Here is a 24,037-nt window from a genome sequence, read left to right as displayed (position 1 = left end):
GAGTACGGTGGTAGGCTCATCAGGTCATGTTGGCTAAAATTCATCTCTCGCATTTTCCCGCCGTCATGTGCAGGCTAAAGGACTTCAGGCACGTGGGATACGAGATTGGAAAAGCACTCAAGCCACCAAGACCCTATCATGGCGTCACAGTACAGTGTTCGTCGGGAAACTTCTCGTGTAGCTTGTGGATGTATTCGTGACCCTACTCAGCTACATCCTGGCGGAGTGACGTAGAAATCGTCTTGATATCGTAAAAGCCGACCGAACCAGGAGACTGCCCATAATGCACATGAACACCGAAGACCCAGTTTTGACATGCTAAACCCCTTCACTCAATGCAACCGCTTAACGCTTCTTTTGCTGGGACTCCTTGAGCACCTTCTTGACGACCTTCTGCTCCTCGATCAGGAAAGCACGGACAATGCGGTCCTGAACGCAGCCGGCGCATCGCGATCCACCGTAGGCGCGCTGGACGGTCTTCTTGGGGCGGGAAACCTGGGCGTACTCGCGGGGGCGGAGGGCTGGGACACCCTGGAGCTTGGTACCGCAGTCCTAGGAACTGTCAACAACAAGCCTAGACATCCTTCCAGGTCTAACTTACACCGCACTTGGGGGCAGTACCCCTCTTCTTGATGTGCAGGTAACGGAGCTCACCACCGGGGGTCTTGATGACGCGGACCTTCTGGCTCTTGGTGTTGTAGGGGGCGCGACGCCTCTGCCCAGTGTTAGTCTACAGTCCTAGCAGTTCCAAGATCCTGAATCGCCTCCTCCAGCGCTCGAGTTTGCGGTGCGACGTACGTAGGTGAGTCTGTTGGACGGCATTGTGATAGATTTCCCGGGGAATCAGTGGGCGATTGTCTGCTGTGCGTGTGAGCGATTTGTTGTCGGAGGATATATTTCGGATTGCAAGAATCGTACCTGGGTCTAAAAAATCTGTGTTAGTATCGTCGAAGAAATTCGCAGGACGGCGAGCTTGCTTACCACTGTTGTCGTCGTTGGTTAGTGAGACCGACGAAAATCTGTGGTGTGCTCGGTTAGCCGACCTGCGCTAGCACGCTAGACAAGGAACTTCCAGACCCACCATCACGTGACTACGGGCCGTGCGCTGGGGCCTCGCAAGAAGATTCACTAGACTATGCCATGAGAACATCTCCATCGCCACTTCACACAACGCGCGGAGGTTGTATCTCTGCTTTGTGTGCACCGCCAATAATTCGACTTTCGAGCTTCTGGAGATAGTCTGGACATCCACGCGCCGACGCGACTTCCCCTTCTTCGACCGCGGCGCCGTCCGCAAAAGCTCAGGGCCCGACTCCTCAGCTTGTCGCGCGACCAACTGTGCTCAATCTACGAGTCCAGTATAGCATTGCGATCGCGTTATAAAGGTTGGTAGTCCTCTTTAATTCTTTGTTCTGCGGGAGCCTCACAGCTCCTATGCTTCCAAACTTCGACATAAGAAGCGCGTAATAATTTCAGTTTCGCGTTTTCATCCCTTCTAACGACACCAGATTTCCTTTCCTAATTTCAGTCAATATGGCTTTTCCTCCACCGCCGCCGCCGCCTCCACCAGGTCCTCCAGGTTCTGGGTTCGCGCCGCCACCACCACCTCCCCCAGGCCCTCCAGGCTCCGGATATGCGCCTCCGCCGCCGCCGCCCCCTCCTGGACCACCAGGTGCGTCCGCAGGCCCTCCCGGGATGCGACCACCACTCGATCCGCAAGTCGCCAAGTTTGCACAGAAGAAGAAGGACTGGTTACGGCAACAGCGCCAGAGGTTCGGTGAGAAGCGCAAGGCAGGATTCGTCGAGACACAAAAGGCGGATCTACCCCCAGAGCATTTGCGCAAGGTATTTAGGGATATCGGCGATGTGTCCCAGAAGAAATTCACTACGGACAAGCGAAGTTATCTCGGTGCGCTCAAGTTCATGCCACATGCCGTTCTCAAGCTTTTGGAGAACATGCCCATGCCTTGGGAGAGTAGACGCGACGTAAAAGTCCTCTACCACACCAACGGATGTCTGACACTAGTCAATGAGGTTCCTCGTGTGATTGAGCCTGTCTTCCACGCACAATGGGCAGCCATGTGGCTGGCCATGAGAAAGGAGAAGAGCGATCGCCGCCATTTCAAGCGCATGCGCTTCCCGCCATTCGATGACGAAGAGCCGCCACTATCATACTCCGAGAACATCGAAGACGTTGAGCCTCTGGAGCCTATTCAGTTGGAGCTCGACGAGGACGAAGACAGCCCCGTATACGAGTGGTTCTACGACCATCGGGCGCTCCTCGATACCCCACATGTCAATGGACCTAGCTACGAGACATGGAACTTGGATCTGCCTCAGATGGCCACGTTGTATCGTCTGAGTAAACAACTTCTTAGCGACATTGTCGACAAGAACTACTTCCACATGTTTGACATGGACAGCTTCCAGACAGCAAAGGCGCTCAATGTCGCGATACCTGGAGGACCCCGCTTCGAACCTTTGTACAAGGACATCGATCCTAACGACGAAGACTTTGGCGAGTTCAACGCCATCGACCGCATTATTTTCCGATCTCCTATTCGAACCGAGTACCGCGTCTCGTACCCATACCTATACAACTCCCTGCCGCGAAGTGTCAAGCTGGCTTGGTACTCTCACCCGCAGGTCGTATACGTTCGCGCTGAGGATCCGGATCTGCCAGCTTTCTACTTCGATCCTGGAATCAACCCTATCTCATCCAGAGCCGTTGCCCCGAAGAACATCTCCATAAGCCATGAAGATGTAGTCTTCGGTGAAGACGATGAGGACGACGAGGATGACTTCCAGATGCCAGAAGAGATGGAACCTTTCATGGCCGACGAGGAGCTCTCTACCCCTGAGACTGCTTCAGCCATCGCACTATGGTGGGCACCTCATCCATTCGACAAGCGATCAGGTCGCATGGTACGCGCACAGGACGTTCCGCTAGTTAAGCAGTGGTACCTTGAACACGTTCCTGCAGGTCAGCCAGTAAAGGTCCGGGTCTCCTACCAGAAGTTGCTTAAGACGTTTGTTTTGAACGAGCTGCACAAGAAGCCGCCACAAGCACAGAACAAGCAGAACCTGATGCGAACACTCAAGAGCACCAAGTTCTTCCAACAAACCAAAATTGATTGGGTTGAGGCGGGTCTGCAGGTCTGCCGACAAGGTTACAACATGTTGAACCTGCTCATCCATCGCAAGAACTTGACTTATCTGCATCTTGATTACAACTTCAACTTGAAGCCTGTAAAGACTCTCACAACCAAGGAGCGCAAGAAGTCACGTTTCGGAAACGCTTTCCATCTCATGCGTGAGATTTTGAGGCTAACAAAGCTTATCGTTGACGCCCAGGTCCAGTACCGTTTAGGCAACATCGACGCCTTCCAACTTGCTGATGGTATCCTCTACGCTTTCAACCACGTCGGTCAACTGACTGGTATGTACCGATACAAGTACAAGCTGATGCACCAGATTCGTTCTTGCAAGGACCTGAAGCATTTGATCTACTACCGGTTCAACTCTGGCCCTGTTGGTAAGGGTCCTGGATGTGGTTTCTGGGCCCCTGCTTGGAGAGTTTGGCTATTCTTTATGCGTGGTATTATTCCTCTGCTTGAGCGCTGGCTTGGTAACTTGCTCTCCCGTCAATTCGAGGGCAGACATAGTAAGGGTGTTGCGAAGACTGTCACTAAGCAGCGTGTCGAATCGCACTTCGACTTGGAGCTCCGCGCTGCTGTCATGAGTGACCTTATGGACATGATGCCCGAGGGTATCAAACAGAACAAGGTCAACACTGTCCTGCAGCACTTGTCAGAAGCATGGCGTTGCTGGAAGAGTAACATTCCTTGGAAGGTCCCCGGCCTGCCGGCGCCCATTGAAAACATTATCCTGCGTTACGTCAAGAGCAAGGCAGATTGGTGGATCTCGGTTGCGCATTACAACCGTGAGCGTATTCGGCGAGGTGCCACTGTTGACAAGACCGTGGCTAAGAAGAACCTGGGACGATTGACGCGTCTGTGGCTCAAGGCCGAACAGGAGCGTCAGCACAACTACATGAAGGACGGTCCCTATGTCTCGTCTGAAGAGGCTGTCGCCATCTACACGACCATGGTACATTGGCTCGAGGCCCGCAAGTTCCAACCAATTCCCTTCCCCAGTGTTTCGTACAAGCACGACACGAAAATCCTGATTTTGGCCCTGGAGCGCCTTAGGGAGGCCTATTCCGTCAAAGGCAGACTCAACCAAAGTCAGCGTGAAGAGTTGGCACTCATTGAACAGGCTTACGATTCCCCTGGTACTACCCTTGCGCGAATCAAGCGCTTCCTGCTCACACAGCGTGCTTTCAAGGAGGTTGGAATCGACATGAACGACAACTACAGCAACATCAATCCCGTCTACGATATTGAGCCCATGGAGAAGATCACCGACGCTTACCTCGATCAATACCTATGGTACCAAGCTGATCAGCGACATCTGTTCCCAGCTTGGATCAAGCCCTCAGATTCTGAGGTTCCGCCTCTTCTGACGTACAAGTGGGCACAAGGTATCAACAACCTTGACAAGGTTTGGGAGACTCAAGATGGAGAGTGCAATGTCATGATTGAGACACAGCTGTCGAAGGTCTATGAGAAGATCGATCTCACCATGCTGAACCGTTTGTTGCGACTCATCATGGACCACAACTTGGCCGACTACATCACGGCGAAGAACAATGTGCAACTTAACTACAAGGACATGAACCACGTGAACGCCTACGGTATGATTCGTGGTCTGCAATTCTCTGGCTTCGTCTTCCAATTCTATGGACTCGTGCTGGATATCCTCCTTCTAGGTTTGCAGCGCGCGAACGAGATTGCCGGTGCACCAGAGAGCCCGAACGATTTCTTGCAGTTCAAGGACAAGGACACTGAGGTCCGCCACCCGATCCGATTGTACACCAGGTACATCGACCGCATCTGGGTCTTCTTCAGGTTCACCGCTGATGAGTCCCGCGATCTGATTCAGCGATTCTTGACTGAGAACCCGGACCCTAACTTCGAGAACGTTATTGGATACAAGAACAAGAAGTGCTGGCCGCGTGACTCAAGGATGCGGCTGATGCGTCACGATGTCAATCTCGGTCGTGCAGTCTTCTGGGATCTCAAGAACCGCCTACCACGATCCGTGACCACGATTGAATGGGACGACACTTTCGCTAGCGTTTACAGTCGCGACAACCCTAACTTGCTCTACTCTATGAACGGTTTCGAGGTCCGTATCTTGCCCAAGATCCGAAACTTGACTGGCGAATTCCCGGTCAAGGACAGTGTGTGGTCGCTCGTCGACAACTCCACCAAGGAGCGTACCGCGGATGCTTTCTTGCAGGTAACCGAAGAAGACATCCAGAAGTTCAACAACCGCATTAGACAGATCTTGATGTCTTCTGGATCTACTACATTCACGAAGATTGCCAACAAGTGGAACACAACTCTCATTGCGCTCTTCACCTACTACCGTGAGGCTGCCGTCTCCACTGTCAACCTACTTGATACAATCGTCAAGTGCGAGACCAAGATCCAGACGCGTGTGAAGATTGGTCTGAACTCGAAGATGCCGTCTCGTTTCCCTCCTGCTGTATTCTACACACCGAAGGAGCTGGGTGGTCTGGGTATGATCTCCGGATCTCACATTCTTATCCCTACCAGTGATAAGCGATGGTCAAAGCAAACTGACACGGGAGTTACGCACTACCGTGCTGGTATGTCGCATGACGAAGAGACTCTTATTCCTAACATCTTCCGTTACATTATCCCGTGGGAGTCCGAGTTCGTCGACTCCCAGCGTGTATGGATGGAGTATTCACAGAAGCGCCAAGAGGCACAACAACAGAACCGCCGACTTACCTTGGAGGATCTGGAGGATAGCTGGGATCGTGGTCTCCCTCGTATCAACACTCTGTTCCAGAAAGACCGTAGTACCCTCAGCTTTGATAAGGGTTTCCGCGCACGAACTGAATTCAAGATTTACCAGCACATGAAGAGCAACCCCTTCTGGTGGACAAGCCAACGCCATGATGGTAAGCTATGGAACCTCAACGCTTACAGAACGGATGTAATACAGGCTCTGGGTGGTGTTGAAACCATTTTGGAGCATACATTGTTCAAGGCGACGGCTTTCCCATCGTGGGAGGGTCTCTTCTGGGAAAAGGCATCAGGTTTCGAGGAATCCATGAAGTTCAAGAAGCTTACCAACGCCCAACGTTCCGGTCTCAACCAGATTCCCAACCGTCGCTTCACTCTTTGGTGGTCACCAACCATCAACCGAGCCAACGTCTACGTCGGTTTCCAGGTTCAACTAGATCTTACGGGTATCTTCTTACACGGCAAGATCCCTACGCTCAAGATCTCGCTCATCCAGATCTTCCGAGCCCATTTGTGGCAGAAGATCCACGAATCGGTCGTCATGGACTTGTGCCAGGTCTTCGATCAGGAGCTCGAAGCTCTTGGCATTGAGACTGTGCAGAAAGAGACTATCCATCCTCGAAAGTCGTACAAGATGAACAGTTCTTGTGCCGATATACTGCTCTTCGCTAGCCACAAGTGGAGCGTATCACCGCCGTCTATGCTTTACGACACCAAGGACACCATGAGCGCTACCACAACGAACAAGTTCTGGATCGATGTTCAGCTGCGATACGGTGACTACGATTCTCACGACATCGAGCGATACGTGCGCGCCAAGTACCTCGACTACACCCAGGACAGCATGAGTATCTACCCGTCTGCTACAGGTCTCATGATTGGTATCGATCTGGCTTATAACCTGTACTCCGCGTACGGACAATACTTCCCTGGTCTGAAGCAACTTGTCCAACAAGCTATGGCGAAGGTCATGAAGGCCAACCCTGCGCTCTACGTGCTTCGTGAGCGTATCAGGAAGGGTCTCCAGCTGTACGCATCCGAGAGTTCTCAGGAGTTCCTCAACTCACAGAACTACTCCGAACTATTCAGCAACCAGATCCAGTTGTTCATCGATGACACGAACGTTTACCGTGTGACGATTCACAAGACCTTCGAGGGTAACTTGACGACCAAGCCTATCAATGGTGCTATCTTTATCTTCAATCCTCGCACTGGACAGCTGTTCTTGAAGATCATCCATACAAGTGTCTGGGCTGGTCAGAAGCGTCTTGGTCAATTAGCGAAGTGGAAGACTGCCGAAGAAGTGGCGGCTCTCATTCGATCTCTGCCTGTGGAAGAGCAGCCGAAGCAGCTCATTGTCACTCGTAAGGGTCTGCTCGATCCTCTCGAGGTACACTTGCTCGACTTCCCTAACATCTCCATTCGTGCCTCGGAACTGCAACTCCCCTTCCAGGCGGCTATGAAGGTCGAGAAGCTTGGTGACATGATTCTCCGAGCGACGGGACCTCAGATGGTGCTCTTCAACCTGTACGACGAGTGGCTTAAGACGATCTCCTCGTACACTGCCTTTTCTCGTTTGATCCTCATTCTGCGTGCCCTGCATGTCAACCAAGACAAGACAAAGTTACTGTTGCGCCCCGACAAGACCGTCATCACACAGGAGCATCACATCTGGCCTTCGCTAGCTGACGAAGATTGGATTAAGGTTGAAGTTCAACTCCGAGATCTTATCCTGCTTGACTACGGCAAGAAGAACAACGTCAACACTTCATCGCTTACCAGCAGTGAAGTCCGTGACATCATTCTAGGTATGGAGATCTCAGCTCCTTCGATGCAACGTCAACAAGCTGCCGAGATCGACAAGCAGCAGGAGGAGCAACAGCAGTTGACTGCCGTCACAACCAAGACCCAGAACATTCACGGTGAAGAAATGGTTGTCACAACTACATCGCAGTACGAGCAGGCATCGTTCGCTTCCAAGACTGAGTGGCGGACGAGGGCTGTAGCCACTTCCAACCTGCGCACTCGTGCTAACAACATCTACATCAACTCTGAGGATGTCAAGGAGGAAGGTCACTTCACCTATGTTATGCCAAAGAACGTACTGAAACGTTTCATTACCATCGCCGATCTCCGTGTCCAAGTTGCTGGTTACCTCTACGGAAGGTCGCCAGCAGACAACGACCAGGTCAAGGAGATCAGCACAATCGTCATGATTCCTCAAGTCGGCAACACCCGTGATGTTCAGCTTCCCAAGGAACTGCCCAGGCACGAGTACCTAGACAACCTTGAGCCTCTCGGTATCATCCACACCGTCAGCGGTAACGAGCCACCATACATGCAAGCCAGCGATGTCACTCAGCACGCTCGCCTCATGAATCAGCATGCTAGCTGGGACAAGAAGACCGTCTCCATGACCGTCTCCTTCACACCTGGTTCCGTCTCACTCGCTGCCTGGGCTCTTACCCCCAACGGTTACAAGTGGGGTGCTGAGAACAAGGACACCATGTCTGACAACCCGACTGGCTTCAGCACCAGCTTTGGCGAGAAATGCCAATTGCTGTTGTCAGATAAGATTCGAGGTTACTTCTTGGTACCAGACAACGGCATCTGGAACTACAGCTTCATGGGTAGCACATTCGGTACTGTCGAGAAGAAGCCAGTTCACGTGCGTCTCGACACGCCTGTGCGCTTCTACGACAGCATACACCGACCATTGCATTTCCACAACTTTGCCGAGTTGGAAGATGTCTGGGTCGATCGCGAGAACCAGTTTGAGTAAGCGGGGTAGTGTACAACAAGAGAAGATGCGCATCTGGAGAGGCTGATACCATCTCACGGCGTTTCTAAGGATTGGAGTTCTGTACCGCATCATTCATTGCATGGATAGTGGAGAATGGGCGATGATTGAGATTGGGGTCAAAAATGTGCATAGTGTATCATAATCTTTCAGCGAAATGCGTCTGATATCTTTAATTACATGACAACTGGGTTCTGTCTAATATGTGATCCTAATGATGTACGCGTAGAGTTCTGTTCCTTCGCCTTTTTCCCTTATCCTGTCTGTATTTGGCAATGAACTTTTAGAGCACATGAGAATTGTCATAAGAACATCTAAGTAGTCTCTACCCTAACAATATATATATATATCTTAGGCTGAGGGTGACGTATAGGAACGCTATCGTAACATCTCTTCAAGTTAAGCTATATACATCTTCAAGGTACACTTGAATACTACACTCAAGTATCTGACAAGCTTGCTAATCTGCTCTCTTTCAATCCGGTCGCATCTCCTACCGATGAGCTAATGTTTTGCTTTTACGTTCCAGGACCTTTGGTTCTAGCAATGGCGATGGCGTTAGGAGTGGGTTGAAAGTTGTGACTGTTCCGTTACTCAAGATCGAACTCAATTATTTGAGTGGTTACCATACCCTTGCTCTTCCTGTTCTCTAGACTAAATGCCAAATCTCCGTCGTCCGCTGCAGATAAAGAAATAGAAGTTGACGTCATCGGTTTCATCGCAGGCTTCAGCGGTCGCTTTCCGCTGATGAAGGGTTCGCGCGGCATTGTCAAATTAAATGCAAGGAATGCACTATGAAAGGCGTTGAAGATTGGTTGTTTGACCGATAGGAGTGATTCGTTGTTGATAGGAGATGCGCACCTTCCTGCAAGCGGTGCCCCGCATCTCCCTCTTCAGGCAGCTGCGCGGGGTTTTGGTGTCGCACGACGGTCCACTATCTCATGGTTTGCGAACGCGTAGATACGATGACATGCATTTTTTTGCTGGGGACTGGTATCGTAGTTGTCAGCGTGAAGACGTAATGCTGCTAAGACGCGGACATCAGCGATATGTAGTTCTGAAGCTGATATAGATCTACTCGAGCACTCTCTTCCTTTTTTTTTGATGGACGCTCTTATCGGTCTATGGTGTCACAATGATCAGCATCGTTTTCATTATATCTACAATCGAGAATATAAAATATGCTATTGTTAGCTTAGGCGTCTACGTGAGTTGTTTCTACTATGTTTGTGTTTAGACTCTACTTACACACGTTCAGATAGTCTTAACATGTATCTACCGCGTCTACTTCCACCCGCTCTCCTCATACCCCGGTCCTGTATCCTATAAGCTCAGTGGCTGGCCTCTTCTATGGCAAGCTTACACGGGTGACCGACACATCCACCATCTTCTTGATCATAAGAAGTATGGATCTGTAGTCCGCATTTCTCCAAACGCGCTCTCCTTCAATACCGCTTCTGCGCTCCATACTATTTACGCACCGCGCCCCGCCAACACGAGGAAAGGAGAGTGGTACAAGACTTTTGATATAGCAGCTGGCACGTATAGTAGCTTCACAGAGACTGATAGGGAGAAACATGCTGCGAAGAGGAGGTGGGTGGGACCCATTTTCTCGTCGGAAAGCCTGAAGCTGAATGAAGAGAAGGTGCTTAGAATTATAGAACAATTCTGTGAGACGTTAGAGTTTGGGCGGGATGGTGCGAAAGAAAAGGTTGGTGGCTGGGGCGAGAAATGGAATGCTAGTGAGATGAGTACGTATCTCGGATTCGACATCATGGGAGCACTCGTATTCGGGAGTGAGTTCGGAACTGTAGAAAAGGAGATAGATAGACCATTGGCGAACTCGGTCTTACCAGCGAGCATGCTGATGTACTGGGTAAGGGTTTACTCTCGATCGCATCACTGCTGCCTCTGATGCTAAACAAAAACTACAGATATCATATCTGCCTCCAGCATACCTCGTTCGACCTCTCCTACGAACTAGGTTATTCGAGGCATTAGGCGGTAAGTCTGTTACAGACAATAACCGCTTGATCGATTACGGGGCCATGCAGGTTCAACTTCAGCAGTCGCAGGCCAAGACAGAGAGAAATACCAACTCTCAGCGAGTAGACTTTCTTTCGCGTCTAGTCAAAACCGAAGATAAGAAGACAGGTTGGCATCCCTCGGCTGCGGATCTGGGTACCGAAAGCCTGAACTTGATCAATGCCGGAGCCGATCCCTTTAGTGGTGTCCTTGCTGGAGCGATCTTCTATCTTGTGCATAATCCTAATGCGCTTCGTAGAGCTACACAAGAAGCAAGATCTACCTTTCTCTCGCCATCCGAAATTGTCAATGGTCCAGCGCTAAATGGCTGCGCTTACCTCTACGCGGTCATCGAAGAGACGCTCCGTCGCACTGCACCAGTACCCAGTCACCTTCCACGCATCGTCTTGGAGGGGGGTATGGAGATTGATGGCATTCATATCCCAGCTGGGACAACAGTAGGTGTACCAATGTATGCCCTACACAACGACCCAACTCACTTCCCTGCACCCTTCACTTTCCTACCCGAGCGTTGGATTGAGTCACCTTCCAACCCTGCTTCCTCCATTGCCTTGGCCCGAAGGGCATTTTGCCCTTTTAGTATCGGTAGTAGGATGTGTAGTGGCAGAAACTTGGCATATCTACAGTTGAAGTTGACACTGGCGCATCTGCTCTGGCGGTTCGATCTACGGTTGGCGCCTGATGAGTCGGGGCGTGGAGGGGGAAGGCCAGGAATGGGGGTTGGAAGAGAGAGACCGGATGAATTTCAAATGTGGGATGCACTTGGATTTGGAAGGGACGGACCAATGGTTCAGGTTAGGGTTGCACATGTGTAGTCTTGGCGGCTGAAATGGAATGGAGAAGAGAAGGTATGGATTAATGGAACCAAATGACGTAATGCCGAGCTGAAGTAACTGACTGGTGTAAACCCTTGAACATTTTGTTTACCTCCATGCGGCGATGTACTCTCCCATTCATCTTCATTCTAGGAAAATTGCATGCTCACGGTGTCCACTTGCTTGAATATTTTAAAATGAGAGACACTACACGAGCATACAGTAAACGCACGTGTCGAATAGAGAGACTCAAAATGCATCCGTTCTCCACATGTCTGTCATTGACTTAGAAACATCAATCTGCATGGACTGCTCCGTCTAGCTGACTATCTCCATCCCAGCGCGCCCTCAGCAACCCTTCAATCTCATCATCGTACCACTTCCAACCAACAGGTACCTCGCATCCAAACTTCTCCCACCCATGCCTCAGGCTAGGTAAGTCATTCGTTGTCCACCCTGGTGGCTTTTCTTCGTCCTCCAGAGCCTCGAGCTGGGCAAAACTAATATCACCATACCGCCATGGAACGATAATGTGAGCAGGGTTCCCATAATCTGTAGGATCGACAAAGTACTCGTGCTTCAAACACGGGGCTGCAATTAGATTGATGAAAACCCTGTAGTGAGATGGGGTGTGTCTGAGTCTCCCGTGGTTATCTTCACCAGGTAGAAGGAAGAGTATAGGCTTGATTCGGAAGCTTGCATAGGTGGTTGGGATAGTGGACTTGGTCGGTTGACGGATACCGTCAGTGTTGAGAGTTATCGTCCATGTATACTTGTCTCCAATGCGCCGATGACCGTGGTCTACACATGAGACCAACTGTCCACAGGGCTCCGAAGGTAGGGTTGTTGCAGGATACCTATTCTGTGCATCCCGAATATCCACAGGTTCAGTCTCTAGATCGAAGATTTTCTTCTTCATCTTTAGGACCCGCCCGAGACGTCGTGGCGACCCCTTAACCGCGCTTTCTAGGAGAAAAGAGCGTTTGAGGATGAAGGTTGAGTACGGTAGCAAGGAGTATGCGTGTGACCAGATGATAATGTTAAGTGCTTCGGTGACACCTGCATCGACCAACACAGTGGAAAGCGCAGACTCGTAAGTGGCTGTGAGGCATAAACGAGGACAGGGACATGACTGCCATTCCTCCTTTACATCATGCTTCACCACCTTACGACAGCTATCAATATGCTTGTCGAAGTAATGCAACTGTTCATAGTTAGCCTTTGGATTGAGATAGGGCGGAGGAAATCTTACCTCGTCGTACTCTTCGCGCGGTACCGTTTCCCCGATCACATGCCAACCATCTTCTTTGAGGTATTCTAGCATTCTTGCAGTAGAAGCTCCTTTGCCTACAAAAATTGAAAACGCCCCTGCAAAAGATCTACGAAGGAAGAAGAAAAGTGCAGTGGTATTGCATATGATCGCATCACTTTCTGCCTGCACGTTACGAAATTCGACTGGCGAAGTGAACAACCGTTGCAACGCGTCGTTGATACTGTATTGGGTTTTTGTCGTAGTATTGTAGATATGATTCAATCTCCTACACACGGCAGACAAGGATATGATATCCCGGATCTCGAGTTGCTGCAAAATAGACGCTTGAGCCGGGACGTATCTATCGATGAGACCGACAAAATCTAGGGTTGTTGGGCGAGTCATTATAGCAGAAGTCTTCGTAGCAGTGGTACAAGACACCGAATGGCGAGGTTGTAGAAGAATGAAAGAGAGAATAAGGACGACCTATATATCAATTTCAGAATGTGATTGAGATCCTTGAAGAGGACTTGATGTGATCATGGAGAAAATCACTAGCAGGAAACACTACGTATGCAAAAGTACATGACATAAATACCATCAAATGCAAATCCACCCACACCCTCAGTTCATCTCCCTCACACTCACATATATGCGTAATGTCATCAAATTCACAGGTAACCCTCACTCCTCCCTCTTCAACCATGCCAAATTCACCGCACTCAAACACCCACGCTCCCCCTTCTCCAACCACCCCAGTAAATTCTCCATACCCAATCTCTCAAACCCAACATGGCTTTCTACACTCGCCCCAGCTGTGTGGCTCAACACCATAACGTTATTCCTCTCCGCCAACCTCTTATCAACATGTGGTTCGTTACCATGAACATCCAGCCCCGCCGCAGAAACTGTCCCATCATCCAACGCAGAATTAAGCGCTTCCTCATCAATCAACTTACCCCTCGCAATATTAACAAGTCTCGCCCCGCGTTTAAACTGGCCAAACTCCTTCGTAGAAAGCAGCGTCTCCCCTGAGAATGGAGTGGCGAGTAACACGCAATCCGATGTGGACAAAAGCTGCTCTAGCGTTTCACACCACCTCGCCCCGATTTCCTTCTCTCTATCCACCATCCTAACGACGTCGTAATACGCAATTTTCATCTCGAAAGCCCGAGCCACCTTCTCCGCAACTCGCATACCAATCCTACCTAGTCCCACAATACCGAGCGTACTACCATTGGGATTGTGCGTCACAGCCGCGATGTTCTGGTTTGCGTTGCGGAATTGATCAGGGTCGCCGGAACGTGCTGCAAGGAAGGACCAGGTGATTGCGCGGTAGCAAGATAGGATGAGGACGATGGCGGCGTCGGCAACGGATTCGGTGCAGGCGGAGGCGCTGTTGCAGTATATGGTGCCGTGGGTGGCGAGGTATTGGACGTCAACCCAGTCGAAGCCTGCGCCGGCTGAGGCGTAGATCTTGCAGGATTGGGGGAGGAGGTCGCTTTGAGTAGTGTTAGTCATATTTGAGATTACTAGGAGGAAATTAGGGTAGTAGATGGGATGGCTTGGATTGGGACGATAAAATGTGGAGGGAAGAGGGATGGGGACGGACGTACATGAGTTCTTTGTCCCAGTTCCCCATTTCTCCTCCTGTGTTCCAGAAGGGACGGTACATTCCTACGAAATCACCCCATCTTTTCTCTTGCAGTGCTTTCTTGAAGTCTTCTCTTCCCATGGAGTACGTCCGTACGATATTGAACTTGTTGTTCAACTCAGTGTATAACTCATGGTTCCACCGAATATCGTCACCAAGGTGTAGTATAGTAGGTTTTGACGAAGATGAAGTGTTCGGTGCCAATGGCGAGGATTTATACGGTGTTGCGGGCGCAGGAAGACCAGAATCCTGGGGTGTTGGTGTTGCCGAGGACATAATGTCGTATAGCCTGATACTGAAAGATGCTCTGTGCAGATGAAAACCAAGATCCGGCACTTATGCAAGTAGGGAAAACGATCTGAATGCGAATTACGACCAGAGACCGAGAAGTGGAATGAAGAGTAAACGAAGCTGCAGCCCGCCCGCTCGCTCTGGAAATAATTTCTTATAACACCAAGTTATTGGCACTTGCGAAACCAAACACTCGGGTACATCTGACTAGTGTAGCAGCCTGTTGAGATTCCGTCTCTTTAACCGCTTCTTCACAGCCGAGAAACAACCGTCAAAGGTAACAAAGAATACTTTGCTGCTTTTAAGAACGAAGCATGTGTAAACAAAGTGACGTTATGTTACCCAAGCACATATAGCGCAACGTAGCGTGGTATGCATGAGAACAGCGACGTGGGGCAAAAGCCGCTGGAAAGCGGTGAAGATAAGGTTATCGATACCAAGAGCAGCATCACGCAATCAGAGCCTCCACGTGGTTATGTATGCATGCGATCCCTGTCACATCCTTACGTGTTTAACGACCGATATCTGGGCGTGTGGTCTGCTGACATCAAGGTACGTACTATACTCTTCCTTGCATTCATATGAGAGTAAATAGGGTACAGCCGTTAGTTTTTCTACATGAACAATTCCGAAGTTATCGAATACAGGGTATAATGACCGTTTGCTTGTTCAATTCAAGTCACAGAAAAATGGAGTAGAGCGCTATCTCGTCCCAACGCCATAAAAGCACCCATCATAACTTCGTCAAAGATACCGCGCCGGAAGATCGTTAAAACCAGGGAACGAGACCTAGAGTGCCATGCCCAGCCGTACTAGCCGGATTCATTGAATTCGTTGGATTCCCCTCAATCCCATACTGACTGACCATGTCGTCCCAAAGTGTCCAGTCCATATCTCCGTCATCCACCATAGCGGCATCTTCAACTTGCTGCTGCCGATTGCCACCGTTGACATCATTCAGCCCAGCAGTCCCATTGTTATCGATGTTGAAATCCATGCTGGTCGTCGGGAGCATGCCGTCACCGAATGTGGGGTAGCCATTTGCAACTGTGGGCGGATTTGTTCCATGTGTACCGTATGAATGTATTGAGGTGGTGTTCGAAGTAGGAGGTTGTGAAGTCATAGTTGTGGGAGTATAGGCGGGCCAGTTCAAGGTTGTACCATCGAGTACTCCGCCGGAGCCCATAACATCGTTGATCACATTATCGAGGCCGTATTCGAACAATTCTCCGAACTCCTTTCCGGGGCTAGTGCTGTTGCCTTTTGCGCTATTTGACTGTCCATTTGGCAATGGCCGTTGCTGATTCAAGCCGTTTCCGTTTTGCAGCGAGTTGGTTCGTGACTTGGCTTGCATTGGGCTGCTAGGCCAACTCGGAAGTTCAGCACTGGGCATTTCACCCAGTTTCGGTGCCGAGGGTCGCAACATGCTGTCTAAGATATGGGCTTCCTGTTGAGCTGCGGTCACTGATGGCTGATCCGCCCGGTTTAGCGCATTTAGGCCTTGGAAAGCAAATGGGCTGTTGGAGAATTGTCCATTCCGGAGAGCCAAGCTAGCCCGCTCGAGAGCTAATTCTCGTTCCCGCGCTGCTCTTGCTTTCGTAAGGAGTTTTCGTAGCGGTTTCCATAGAGTTCCTTGTTGTCCTTTACGAAGCGGTGAAGTGTCATTGAGCGGGAACCACCAACGACCAGCAGTCGCTTCTAGAGCTCTCCATGCGCGCTCTACAGCCTCGCCTTTGGTACGGACACACAGTTCGGAAAGTAGGAAGGCAATGGCGTGCCACTGGACATAGGTGCGGAAGAGCCAGCCCCATTTCATAGTACGCGCTTCGGTCTCGAGCAGGATGGAGTACTCCACGTTCTCAAGCGAGGTGATGAAGAGTTTGTCCTTGGTTTCTTGAGGCAACGTTGCGCCTCCGTCTTTTCGCTGATGTGGGTGATACACAACCAACCACATTTTGCTCATGATGAGTCTCGAGATGGTCGCCGTAACCCAACAAATCGGTATAGTCATATCGCAGTTCTTGAGGTATTTGTTTTCCATTGCCTGGTGAGCGTCGGTAATCCATTTCTCCTTCTGCTCGATCGTCAAGCCAGAGAAGTATTCGGTGCATTTGTTAGGTCCCGGCGGCACGTAGACGATACGGCGGAAGATGTGAGCGATTTCGAAGCGGAGGAGGCAGAAGGTCATGTCTGTGAAGCCCTGGCGCTCTTCGGGGAACTCGGTCATGTCGGGGTGTAGATCGGTGTCGTTGACGTTTAGTGGCTGTAGGGTGAATTGTTAGCATGTATATGCAAGACATGAGACAAGAAACCTACCATTTTGGTGTCAAACTGGGCTTCGACAATGGTGGGATCGCAACCGTGATCTTCTGAAGATCGCGCATCGAGAATGCAGACCTGCCACCAAAGCCGCCTGCGCATTTCGATTTCGAATGGCGGCAGATCAAAGTGACTGCCATCTCGGTGTACACCAAGCGTCTGTGCAATGCGTACGGCCAAGCCAGTCAGGGTCCAAATCTTGCGCGCGTCATCGTTCCGACGCAGCAAGACAAGGAAGATAACAAACGATTGAAGGATGATGATCTCGTCGCAGTAGAGGAAGTTTGCCCTTGCCAGCGCCTGTTCCAGACCAAACCGATATCTATTGAGTAGTGTACCTCGGTCCTCACCCCACCTTTCCAGACAGGCTTCCTGGGTCGTGCTTGTTACAGCGCCATAGTATATGGCAAACAAGAGCGTTTCCATTCCCTTGCTCACTTTGTCGACCTGTGCAAAGGCTTCAAACACGACAGGTTCGAAACTAGGAACGTGCAGCACTTTGACCAGAGACTCGACATGGTCCTTGTAGACTTCCCAGAAATCGCGCGCTTGTCGCTCTGAAGGGTGCAGCGTGTGCATGTCGACATTGGAGGAATTGTAGCCGAAGATGAAGCTCTGATGCGAAGACATGTTGGAGGATTCGGGTGAGGGCACGTCGTCTTCGTCGTCAGATGGCTCGATAAGTATCGACTTGAGATCTTCGACCTGCGGTGTGTTAGTCCTGTTCCTTTATACATGCTATTGTGCCCATGCATACCTCGTTATTCAAAGAGGCCCAGAAGCTATTGTTGATATAGCGACTCCGGCCTTTCTCAACCACAAGCCGTCCGAAACGGTTCTCGAGACCCTCGACGCTGTTGTCGGTTTCGACTCTTGCGCCATGCTGCTTAGGAGGCCATGGGACGTTGGGCTGCGCGTTCGGACATCCTCCTTCTTCACTTGTACTGTTCTGTCGCTCCCTCTCGCGGTCGGCCGCCTCCTGCTCATGGCCTTCGACCTGGGCATTCAGAGTGGTGACGACACCCTCCAAGCGCCGCAGCCTCTCCAACAACTCGGCATCGGGTGGTTTTCTGCTCTTTCGTGGGGCGCGGCCAGGCCCAGGGAAAATACATTCGATTTTGGCGCGTACACAGTTGGAACACGGGCTCTTTTTGTCGCATTTGACCTTGCGCCTGCGGCAGGTAACGCACGACCGGGGGTTTGGCGTCGGCCCAGCACCTCCACCGGGTGAGGGGCCGCTGACACTGCCGTTTGACCTCTGAGTGCCATTAGGCGGCGTTTGGCTAGACTGCATCTTGTCGGACATTCTGTAAAGGACGAGTGATACAGAAATCTGGCGCTTCCCTCACCCAGAATCCCTCCTCGTACTCTCGACACTCGTTGTTCCGCGTGGCTTGACTTTTGCGGCGAGACCCTGGTCGATTGTCGGTGCTGACCCAACTTCAGGCTCCGATCACTTTGTACGAGACCAGTACGAAGCGGAAACGCCCTGGTGGAGCCTAGCGAATCAAAGCTTGTCGTCCTAAACTCGCCGACGGAATAGGCCGGTCAAGACATGAAGTCTTACTATGGTAGGAACAAGTCGTGAACTCAGATTGATTGACACGCAAACCTGCGGATGAACCTATTGCCCATCATGGCTTATGCCCGCCTAACGCCGGTGCATCGTCATCCACCGGCTGAACTTCATCCTCTCATATTCTGCGTCTGAGTCATCCTTGTCGGCTAAGCCGGCCGTGAACATACTTCGTCGTCAAAGACAGTCGACCCCCCAAACCCAATCGACAAGCCTATACTACAACTGTACGCGTCGTGGCCAAACAAAAGCTAGAGCGTCGATGTATTTTTTCACGGTGATCGAAACGTTATGTCACAAGACAGCTGGGGACAGGGTCAAGGTTCATCGAGTGCTACCAATTCAAGCCTGTCGCGCCCCGTGGACTGCGAAGAATCGGTGAGAAACTCGGAGCCTGCCAGGTCATCTCACTAAGCCCGCCTCGATCTGATAAGCACACGCTCTAGAATTCCACCAGAATATTCACGGTGTATTCAAGCAAGTTGTTGTTCGGTTTAGATCATGTAGTTGCTCGTACCATGGGTATCGCGAAAAGCGCATCCTCCCTTGACTCCAATATTTTCCTAAACGCCCTGTAGCTGAGCCAAGATGGGAAAAGTAGCGAAGGCGTCAAAGCCTACCTGCGCTCACTTCGGCCGCCAATATTCTTCTCTTTTCTGCGTCTACTGTTCTCGACAGAGAGACGGGCTTTATCCTCCGCCTCTTCTTCCAGCTCGCGATCAATTGCCTCCCTTACCCTCATGAGCTCTTCCAAGGGAACGCCTTTTGTGTCAATGACCACACTAGGTGCGCCCTCCAAGTACCTCAAATTCTCTAGCGCCTGCTCAACTAGCTTGTGCAACTTGGCCTGTGAATTCAAGTTGTCGTGTCGCTTCGTGTTGTGTAGATCAGGGTACAGAACACCATCGCCATTTTCTGCTCCTTGGAAAGCTTGCAGGTAGGGGATGTGGGCGGGTAGCTCATTGTGAAGTGTTGCGCCTACGCAGACGGAAGTTTCGTGGCACCATGTTCGTGCTACATTGCGGGGCGTATAGCCACCACCACCTATGATGAGTAGAGGACGACCGTACGCTTTGACAGTCTCTACGCAGTAGCCGTGCGCTTTGATGTTGAGGTTGAAGCGACCGAGGCGGTCACCACCAAGGGAGTCGGCACCCGACTGCAGAACAATAGCTTGCGGGTTGTATTTCTCAATCACGGCGCCAGTGACCGTCTTGAAGAGCCACTTGTACTGATCGTCATCAATACCATCTTCGATGGGAATGTTCAAACTGTGAGCCTTGCCGGGGTTTCTGGGGTCCACCGGACCCGTCTCATCGATGGCTCCTGTACCCGGGAAGAATGGGTAGCCGTGCTTGTCGATACCATACTTGTGGTACGAGAGCGTGAAAACACGATCTGTAGACTCAAACGCCTGTTCGACACCGTCGCCATGATGGACGTCGATATCAATGTACAGAACGCGCTGATTTCGCGAGAGCAAAGTTTGAATTGCTATCACGATGTCGTTGACATAGCAGAATCCAGAGGCGAGATTCTTCTTGGCGTGATGCAAGCCTCCAGACCAGTTGATAGCGATATTAGACTGGTTGTTGATGAGGTTATAGGCGGCGCTCATTGTAGCACCAGTGTAGAGTGATACGTAGTTCCAGAGTCCATCGAATACGGGGCAGTCGTTTGACTCACCACCAAAACCATATGCTATATACTGAGGATCTTCAGGCTGTGCGTTTTGGGGCGTGATCTTGCTGAGATAGGCTAGATATTCGCGGTCATGAAATACAGCAAGATCCTGGAAGCTCGCTGGTCTCGGTTCGAATAAATCCATGGTATACTCCAATCCATACGAAAGAACGAGCTGTTTAGTCAGCGTCAAACGCCATGGCTTCATTGGATGTGAGCTGCCAAAGTGATGATACTCGACGTGTGGGTTGTAGTGAAAGGACACATTCCAGCCCTTTGGTCTCTCAAGACCGTGTTCTTCAGCTTCACGTGCAATCACGTCCTTTTTCTCGGCATCAGTAAGCATCTTGAAATCCTGGTAATTGGCAACCCATGGATCGTCCGGAGAGAGGTATTCCTGCACGATATCATTAGGTCCGCTAGGCGGAGCAAAGCCGGTAACCCGCATATTGCGAGAGACCTGTAACGCGTCGTCGTGGAGCCCTTCGTACAAACTAATAAGTCGTGGCTTCGGAGCACCCTCGTAGATCCAGCGATCTAGGTCGTCTTCGTTGTAAATGAAAGTCTTGACAAACGAGTTGGGCCTCAACTCCTCTTCCCGACGGTTTCCCCAGCGTAATAGAGTCTCAGGCTCGGGTACAGGAGGCGGAGCTCGATTGTCGTCCGCTGCGCAGTACTGCGGCTGTTAGTGAATGTCGAAGAATACCGGAGCTTTGAAGGCTTCGGAAAGCAGTAGACATGAAATTCCCAATGGTGGCTGTGCGAAAAGGTCTCTGGTACGGACAGAACATGCATACCTTTGGTTTACGAGGAGGTTTATTCGTGGCAGTTTGCGACGGCTTTTTGTAGCTGTAGTCTACTCTGGCTGCGCGACGAGTGTACGGATTCGACTTCTGCCACTGTGGCCCGTTTAGAAGAGTAGCGAGCTGAGGATCCACATGCGCGCCAGCAAAATCGCGACTGTATGTAAAACGGTCCTGATCTTCAGTCAAGTCGTCTTTTTCGTTGTAGTTGTCGTCGAGACAAGGTTCGCTCGTGGTGGATGAGACGACCTCTTCTCCGGCGCAATCATCTGATTGGGTGTGATACCGCTGCATCTCGCCGAACACGTAATCTAGCCTCTTTGTCAGCGGCTGTTCCTGCATGTCCGACGCGTTGCAACACGACTCCATTAGTCTATCGCGAGAGCTAAACTTACGAAATAATCCGACTTAAGATACAAGACAGAATTTCAGTACTAAAAGTGAGGTGGAGGTAAAGCGAGAGTCGAACAGAAAAGTTTTGCGCTGCGCCGTTTCCTTCATTATCGCGACACAGCTCCTTCACTTGCAAAGTCATCAACGTCTCATCGAACCCCATCAAGATCGCAAGCGCAACGGGGCAGACAATACTTTCTCTGTCTCTTCACTTTTCTGAAGTTGCCATCAATCGCGTCCTGGCTGCGCGAGGTACCTCAACAAGACCAACGCCACACACACGTCGATACGCCGAATCAAATAGCAGACCCAATATCTCAGCATGGCTATCGCAGAAGATGCAGCGACAGTGCTCGAACAGTTTATCCATGATGGTAATTTCAACCAGGACCTTTCGTGTGATCACCGCAGCTAACGAGTCGCAGTTGCCAACCTTCCAGCAGAGATTACGCATCTTTACGAAGAAGTGCAAGCCAAGGACAATCAGATTCAAGAACTGCGCTCTGCGATACAACAGCGCGATGGCAGCATACAGAAGTTCATCAAGCTTAACGGCAGCCTAGTCGAGAACCCGAAAGAGGCTGGATATTCGAAAACTATCATGTCAAATTATGAGAAGGCCCAGATTCTGCAAGAGGAGAAGATTGGACTTGTTGATAAGGCTGCCGCACTCGTATGTCGTGGAATTGCGATTTTTGCTCTATTTACTTACAACATCCTAGCTCGACCGTCATGTAAAGCGACTCGATATCAAGCTGCGAGACCTGCAAAATGATGGCTCAATACCCACTGACCCCCAGATGCCCTCACTGTTAAGAGACTCTCCCGGAAATTTGGTGCCGCCAGCGTCACAGTCAAATACAGGGTCCAGCACACCGCTGCTCCCTGTGTCTGGGAACGGCGGCGGCGCTCCAAATCTTGCGCAGGCAGCCGCCATCGCACGACTTACTAATGCGACCAACGTGGGCCTCAACTCGAGGACGAACCCATCACTGCAGAACATGCAAACACAGGCGCTGCTCAATCAGCAGCGACTTACGAATGCGCAGAGTGCCATACAGGCAAATGCAAGGCAAGAGCGAGAACTCTCGGTGGGAAGCGACAGCAAGCGTCGCCGACCGACAGGAAGCATTGGTCCTCTCCCTGCAGCATCTTCAAACCTGGGCCGGCAAGGGTCCATAGGGCCCGGGACCCCGAAACCGTCCACACCAGGCTCTCGCGCAGGCAGCGTAGGACCCCGACCGCAGAAGAATGCACTCACAGTTAAAAAGGCGAAACCACAACAACCGCTGCGCAAAGCGGCCCTTACAGCCAAGTCTGGGGTCAACAAGAAACGCCGCAAGGGCGGGTCCCGAGCATCGCCGTCGACGACGGCAGACGATGAAAGTGTGGCAAGTGAGGCGGGCACGGAAGACGAGGACATGTCCGGCATGGGAGGCGGCGATGCAGAAGAGGACGAGTCGGATGACACCAAGTACTGCACATGCCAGCGTGTCAGCTTCGGCGATATGGTGGCTTGCGATAATGACAATTGTCGGTATCAGTGGTTCCACTGGGAGTGTGTGGGCATCAAGGAGGAGCCGTTGGGAGATTGGCTTTGTCCAGAGTGCAGGAACCAAGCGCCATCGAAGATCAAGAGAGCACGCTAGGAACGGGCTTGAGGGACATGCTGAAGGGGGGTTCACAGTTTGGCACGTGATTGGCGAGACACGTGCTGTGGCTTGGTAGAGTTGTACTTGCTTGATAGCGTGCGGGAGAGGCGTTCGAGTCGCCCGACATCATATGGGCACTTTTTCCACATGGTAGTTTCTATGCGATTGACTGTTCTATACCCCATGAAATTGCGCACTCGCTGCACGAAATTAGTATCGTCTCCACAATGCTGGCCATGATCGCTGGCCATGCCGGGCCAGACCCCGGCGCCCGGGATGGCCATGGTAATCTCCTCGTAAACACGCTGACTACGGTCCGCCATGGAAGTTGGGAAAAGCAACTCTGACTGGTGACAAGACATGCAATGCAGCAAAAAAAAAAAGCAGCGCACGACAGCTTCAAGTTGAAAACGCGACATGGAAACATTCGACGGCAGCAGCTTTACGGCCCTTGCCAGTCGTCACCCTCGCGCGCCCGGCTGCTAGTTAGCGCCTAAATCCCCAAGCCAAGGCTCGCTCGAAAGGGGCGCATCACCGACATTGGACAACAGCAGCGGAAAGCCTCATAAGTCCCGTTGGCCCCGGCTGCTGGGTTCCTGCATGCTCGTATTACCGTCGTCGCTCTCTTCGCACTGCGGCTTCTTTGACTAGACGCTGGCGTGCATTCACACTCGCTTGGCTAGTTGACGTGCTGCTTTGTTTGCATTCGCTCCTTCACCGCATCGCTCCTTCATATTCGGAACGGTGCCGAGCGCCCGTCGACGCCTACCACGCCTAGAGTTTCACCAGCAGCCGTCCTCAGCAGCCACTCTGCCTGCTTTTGCAAACCTTCCCTCACTCTGAAGCCCACTAG

At 51.3% G+C, this 24,037-nt stretch overlaps 7 protein-coding genes across 7 annotated transcripts; 3 read left to right on the top strand and 4 right to left on the bottom strand.

Moving 5' to 3' along the window:
* Window positions 1–345: 345 nt before the first annotated feature.
* On the bottom strand, window positions 346–822 carry ALTATR162_LOCUS6052 (uncharacterized protein; the record flags this gene model as incomplete). Its single annotated transcript, XM_043313673.1, has 3 exons — window positions 346–552; window positions 602–715; window positions 799–822. 3 exons carry the CDS (start codon window positions 820–822, stop codon window positions 346–348), a joined length of 345 nt encoding a protein of 114 aa, XP_043169608.1.
* Window positions 823–1,533: 711 nt separating this feature from the next.
* ALTATR162_LOCUS6051 (uncharacterized protein) lies at window positions 1,534–8,682 on the top strand (the record flags this gene model as incomplete). Its single annotated transcript, XM_043313672.1, has 1 exon — window positions 1,534–8,682. The coding sequence occupies one exon, from the start codon at window positions 1,534–1,536 to the stop codon at window positions 8,680–8,682; it is 7,149 nt and encodes a 2,382-aa protein (XP_043169607.1).
* A 1,153-nt stretch (window positions 8,683–9,835) lies between these two features.
* Window positions 9,836–11,561, top strand: ALTATR162_LOCUS6050 (uncharacterized protein; the record flags this gene model as incomplete). Its single annotated transcript, XM_043313671.1, has 3 exons — window positions 9,836–9,907; window positions 9,959–10,576; window positions 10,635–11,561. The coding sequence occupies 3 exons, from the start codon at window positions 9,836–9,838 to the stop codon at window positions 11,559–11,561; spliced, it is 1,617 nt and encodes a 538-aa protein (XP_043169606.1).
* Window positions 11,562–11,856: 295 nt separating this feature from the next.
* On the bottom strand, window positions 11,857–14,743 carry ALTATR162_LOCUS6049 (uncharacterized protein; the record flags this gene model as incomplete). The annotated part of the gene is made up of 4 exons (XM_043313670.1): window positions 11,857–12,765; window positions 12,814–12,908; window positions 14,013–14,314; window positions 14,430–14,743. The coding sequence occupies 4 exons, from the start codon at window positions 14,741–14,743 to the stop codon at window positions 11,857–11,859; spliced, it is 1,620 nt and encodes a 539-aa protein (XP_043169605.1).
* A 784-nt stretch (window positions 14,744–15,527) lies between these two features.
* On the bottom strand, window positions 15,528–18,383 carry ALTATR162_LOCUS6048 (uncharacterized protein; the record flags this gene model as incomplete). Its single annotated transcript, XM_043313669.1, has 3 exons — window positions 15,528–17,021; window positions 17,075–17,782; window positions 17,835–18,383. 3 exons carry the CDS (start codon window positions 18,381–18,383, stop codon window positions 15,528–15,530), a joined length of 2,751 nt encoding a protein of 916 aa, XP_043169604.1.
* An 886-nt stretch (window positions 18,384–19,269) lies between these two features.
* Window positions 19,270–21,481, bottom strand: ALTATR162_LOCUS6047 (uncharacterized protein; the record flags this gene model as incomplete). Its single annotated transcript, XM_043313668.1, has 2 exons — window positions 19,270–21,012; window positions 21,134–21,481. The coding sequence occupies 2 exons, from the start codon at window positions 21,479–21,481 to the stop codon at window positions 19,270–19,272; spliced, it is 2,091 nt and encodes a 696-aa protein (XP_043169603.1).
* Window positions 21,482–21,854: 373 nt separating this feature from the next.
* Window positions 21,855–23,181, top strand: ALTATR162_LOCUS6046 (uncharacterized protein; the record flags this gene model as incomplete). Its single annotated transcript, XM_043313667.1, has 3 exons — window positions 21,855–21,906; window positions 21,958–22,205; window positions 22,255–23,181. 3 exons carry the CDS (start codon window positions 21,855–21,857, stop codon window positions 23,179–23,181), a joined length of 1,227 nt encoding a protein of 408 aa, XP_043169602.1.
* Window positions 23,182–24,037: the final 856 nt, after the last annotated feature.

This window comes from Alternaria atra (assembly GCF_907166805.1).
Source record: "Alternaria atra isolate CS162 genome assembly, contig: 25, whole genome shotgun sequence".
NCBI classification, from domain to species: Eukaryota; Fungi; Ascomycota; class Dothideomycetes; order Pleosporales; family Pleosporaceae; genus Alternaria; species Alternaria atra.
Note: the sequence above shows the minus strand (reverse complement) of the source record. Positions and strands in the feature narration are given on the sequence as shown.